We start from the raw sequence: 4,420 nt of genomic DNA on the forward strand, positions 1-4,420 counted from the left end.
GGAGATAGATGAGGGGAATGACGGAGGGGACCCTAAAATGACCCGGCGCCCGCATATATATCGGAATGACGGTCGGTTTACAGGCCGCTTGTAAAACTATTACGGTTCGGGCCTTTTTTGCAGACCTGCTCGGCCGTATTTTTGTTTAAACCAGCCGAAAAAACGCAGTTCACATGACTTGCATGGGATTTGCTAGAGATCCTCTTAAACAACAAGTCGAACGTCCTCAAAAAAAAAAAAATGAACGTAGGCGCTACGAAACGCGAATGTACAGGGCGCCACTAGTAACTGCACGATCGGGATCGAACGGACGAGAAGTAACCACCATCCCAGCCGCCCGTCCCACGATCCAGCGGCCGCGGATAAACCCTAGGCGCCCGTGAGATCCTATATAAGGCGGGGCCGACGGCATCCATCCCTCCTCCACCTCCCACCCCATCGCCGCCGCAGGCTTTGACTCCATCGCCTCTCCCTCCTCTTCGTCTCCGGCCGGCCAGGTACTCCTCCCCGCCGCCCGCCGGCCGTTCCCGCGCCGGTGGTTACCTCCTCTCGCTCGTACGCCGTCGCATTTGTAGGTCGATCTGGTCGGTTTCGTTTCTTAGCCTGTCGCGTGAGCTGATTACCTAGATGGCTAGATCTGCTCGGTTAGCCCGTTCGCCTTGATTTCGAGCCTGTCGCATGAACTTTGTGTTAGTCTCCGAGGCTCTGGATCTCTTGAAGTTTGCATGCTAATCACCGTCTTGTTATAGTTGGTAACTTGATGCGATCTGTGTGTCTCTTGTTCTAAACTAGACCTGCTGTAGAGCGATTAGTTTATTTGCAACCCTTGGGCTAGTTAGATGAGGATCTCGTGATATTTAATCCTGCAGCTCCAGTTTGTATTATCCTAGTTTAGATGTGTATTGTTTGGACTGGTCTTTGTTAGCAAATTGGAGATGCAAAAGTGCCCATAGTCTAATGGTAAAGACTGAAGGCCTCCTTGCGGGGCCTTCTCATATAGGTTCGATTCCTATTGGGTGCTTCTGCAGACGATCCCCTGCATCTCCAATTTGCTCTCAACCTGAATTGCCTTGTTAAGTAGTTGCCTTGCCTGCTAATCTTGTCCCATCGGATTAGAACATGCTTGGCTACTTGACAAGGTATTCTGGTCTATGTTTATCTTAATCTTCTGTTAAGAATCGTTTGGATTAGTTTTGCATGCCTTATGTGATGAATTTGAATAATTGTAGTGGTGCTATCACTGAATTTAACTGTTTTCACTGGCACTGTTTGTGTCTGTTGGTGGTTTGTTGCTGTATTATTAGTTCAATTCTATTTGTTATGTAGTTTCAAGTCTAGTTCTGATTGCCTGTCAAGTATTGCCTGATAATTTATATATTTGTCAACGATTGTATGTTTTCATAGTATTGTTTCAAATTATCACTGTCATTGAATTGCTACCATTTGAATAAGAAACAACTTCTCGAACTCATATCACCATCCCTAATTGTCTATGCAGGTAGTTAACAGCTCCAGCAGCCATGGGGAAGGAGAAGATCCACATCAGCATTGTGGTCATTGGCCATGTCGACTCTGGCAAGTCAACCACGACCGGCCACCTCATCTACAAGCTTGGAGGCATTGACAAGCGTGTGATCGAGAGGTTTGAGAAGGAAGCCGCTGAGATGAACAAGAGGTCTTTCAAGTATGCCTGGGTGCTTGACAAGCTCAAGGCTGAGCGTGAGAGGGGTATCACCATAGATATTGCTCTGTGGAAGTTCGAGACCACCAAGTACTCGTGCACTGTCATTGATGCTCCTGGTCACCGTGATTTCATCAAGAACATGATCACTGGGACCTCCCAGGCTGATTGTGCTGTGCTTATCATTGACTCCACCACTGGTGGTTTTGAGGCTGGTATCTCCAAGGATGGCCAGACCCGTGAGCATGCTCTCCTTGCTTTCACTCTTGGTGTGAAACAGATGATCTGCTGCTGTAACAAGGTATACTTCTATTCAACTTTCAATGGCCGTTTTAATGTGTGACCATCTGATTTGTGTACCATTTTGCTATCAACTTGATAAGGCTTAGAATCACTTATTTAATTTCTATGTTCATTAGTACAGAAAATATCCTATAAACTGATTGACATCCTTTTGCTATCCACTTGATGTTAAGGTTAAGAGTTACTTGGTCAATGTCAATGTTCATTATAACAGAAACATCCTGTAACTGGTTGACATCTTTGCTCTCCACTTGATGTAAGGGTCAGAATTACTTGGTCAATGTCAATGTTCGTTAGCACAGAAATTGATTGACATCTATGGTATTATTGTAATATGTTGACTGATTTGTTTTTTCTATTTAGAAATGTACTATATCCTTGTTGTTTTAAGGTTCAGAACTACTTAGTAAATGTCCAGGTTCAGTTTATAAACTTTTGTCATGTTGCTAAGTTTTGGTGATTTTGTCTTACAAGTTCACCCAGTAGTTCTCATCATATATGTTACAGACTTTGTTATATATCTTAATTGATAAGGGCAACTGTTTGTTTGGTTGTTATCTCTTATTCCGTGCAATGTCCATCAGTACTTGGGTATGTACATGTATGATGTTTCTCTTTTTTGTGTTCGTTTGCATCGTTTTCTCTTACTCCGCAACTTCCGTCAGCACCTAGGTATATACATGTTTGATGTTTCTCATTTGTATTTGTTTGCATCATTATGTCATATTCCGTGCAACTTCCATCAGTACTTGGGTGTATACATGTATGCTGTTTCTCATTTGTGTTTGTTTGCATCGTTACTTTTCAATAATTCTGTTTATCTGATGTGACTGCTCTTATGATCTGTTCCAGATGGATGCCACCACTCCCAAGTACTCGAAGGCCCGTTATGAAGAAATTGTCAAGGAAGTCTCTTCATACCTGAAGAAGGTCGGTTACAACCCTGACAAGGTTCCCTTCGTTCCCATCTCTGGGTTCGAGGGCGACAACATGATTGAGAGGTCCACCAACCTTGACTGGTACAAGGGCCCCACCCTTCTTGAGGCCCTGGACCAGATCAATGAGCCCAAGAGGCCCTCCGACAAGCCCCTGCGTCTTCCCCTTCAGGACGTGTACAAGATTGGCGGCATTGGAACTGTGCCAGTGGGGCGTGTTGAGACTGGAGTCATCAAGCCAGGCATGGTTGTCACCTTTGGTCCTACTGGCCTGACCACTGAGGTGAAGTCTGTGGAGATGCACCACGAGTCTCTCCTGGAGGCGCTTCCTGGTGACAACGTCGGCTTCAACGTCAAGAATGTGGCTGTCAAGGATCTCAAGCGTGGGTACGTCGCTTCCAACTCCAAGGACGACCCTGCCAAGGAGGCTGCCAACTTCACCGCCCAGGTCATCATCATGAACCACCCTGGCCAGATCAGCAACGGCTATGCCCCAGTGCTGGACTGCCACACGTCCCACATCGCTGTCAAGTTTGCTGAGATCCAGACCAAGATCGACCGGCGGTCTGGCAAGGAGATTGAGGCGGCGCCCAAGTTCCTCAAGAACGGTGATGCCGGGTTCGTCAAGATGATCCCCACCAAGCCCATGGTGGTGGAGACCTTCGCTCAGTACCCTCCCCTGGGCCGCTTTGCTGTGCGTGACATGAGGCAGACGGTTGCGGTGGGCGTTATCAAGGCCGTGGAGAAGAAGGATCCGACCGGCGCCAAGGTGACCAAGGCTGCGGCCAAGAAGAAATGAGATGGTGTCAGGTTCTTTACTGCATCTATGATGGTGGTGGCGGTGACGGCATTTGGTGGTGGTGATAGTTGTTCTAGTCGTTTTGAAAACTTGTTAAGCTTCGGTTATTTGTGTCGAGCAGTGTTGGAACTGCTTATTGCTCTGGTCATTGTATCGTTCGGTTGTGTTGGTGGAACTTTGTCAGTTAATGTTGCTACTATATATAGTCATCATGTTTGGAGTCGTTTTATGTCAGTTGATCATGTTTTTTTGTCTTGCAAAGTTGAATTTCTGTTTCCTTTCTTAACTACGCACGACAAGGAGTGTGCTGATGGTTTTTTATCCTATTCCTGTGCGTCCTTTACAGCCAGTGCTGATGGTTTTTTATCCTATTCCTGTGCTTCCTCAGCCAGAATATTTCTTTTGTCTTAAGACTTTGCAGCCCGATTTACTTGTGCTCTTTTCATTTCTCTGCTTCTCCAAACCGAGTTTTCAGAGCTCTGAGTAGATTAATTTTGTTTCTTTTTTTGCGCTTTTTATTATAATTATGCAAGGGCATGAAAAATATATTCCCCCCTTTGGCCCTTCTGCTTACACACACACGAAGGCCGCCGAGGCGTTTGTTTTATGATTTTATAATATTTTTTTACGGGAATATTTTCTTATTCATCAAATGATGTGATACCGTTTACAATCAGAGAAATAAAATCAGAGGCGGATTAG

At 45.5% G+C, this 4,420-nt stretch overlaps 1 protein-coding gene across 1 annotated transcript; it reads left to right on the forward strand.

Annotated features, from left to right (window-relative positions):
• Positions 1-341: 341 nt before the first annotated feature.
• Positions 342-3,952, forward strand: LOC123051372 (elongation factor 1-alpha). Its single transcript, XM_044474239.1, has 3 exons — positions 342-497; positions 1,499-1,982; positions 2,837-3,952. Exons 2-3 carry the CDS (start codon positions 1,521-1,523, stop codon positions 3,716-3,718), a joined length of 1,344 nt encoding a protein of 447 aa, XP_044330174.1. The 5' UTR covers positions 342-497; positions 1,499-1,520; the 3' UTR covers positions 3,719-3,952.
• The last annotated feature ends 468 nt before the right edge of the window (positions 3,953-4,420 follow it).

The sequence above is a fragment of the Triticum aestivum genome, chromosome 2D, assembly GCF_018294505.1.
Source record: "Triticum aestivum cultivar Chinese Spring chromosome 2D, IWGSC CS RefSeq v2.1, whole genome shotgun sequence".
NCBI classification, from domain to species: domain Eukaryota; kingdom Viridiplantae; phylum Streptophyta; class Magnoliopsida; order Poales; family Poaceae; genus Triticum; species Triticum aestivum.

Bases quoted from the DNA above. Each gene is read 5' to 3' on its own strand.
- LOC123051372 (XM_044474239.1), top strand. From the start codon at position 1,521: ATGGGGAAGGAGAAGATCCACATCAGCATTGTGGTCATTGGCCATGTC. The intron at 1,983-2,836 runs GTATACTTCTAT...GATCTGTTCCAG, and splicing joins TGATCTGCTGCTGTAACAAG to ATGGATGCCACCACTCCCAA.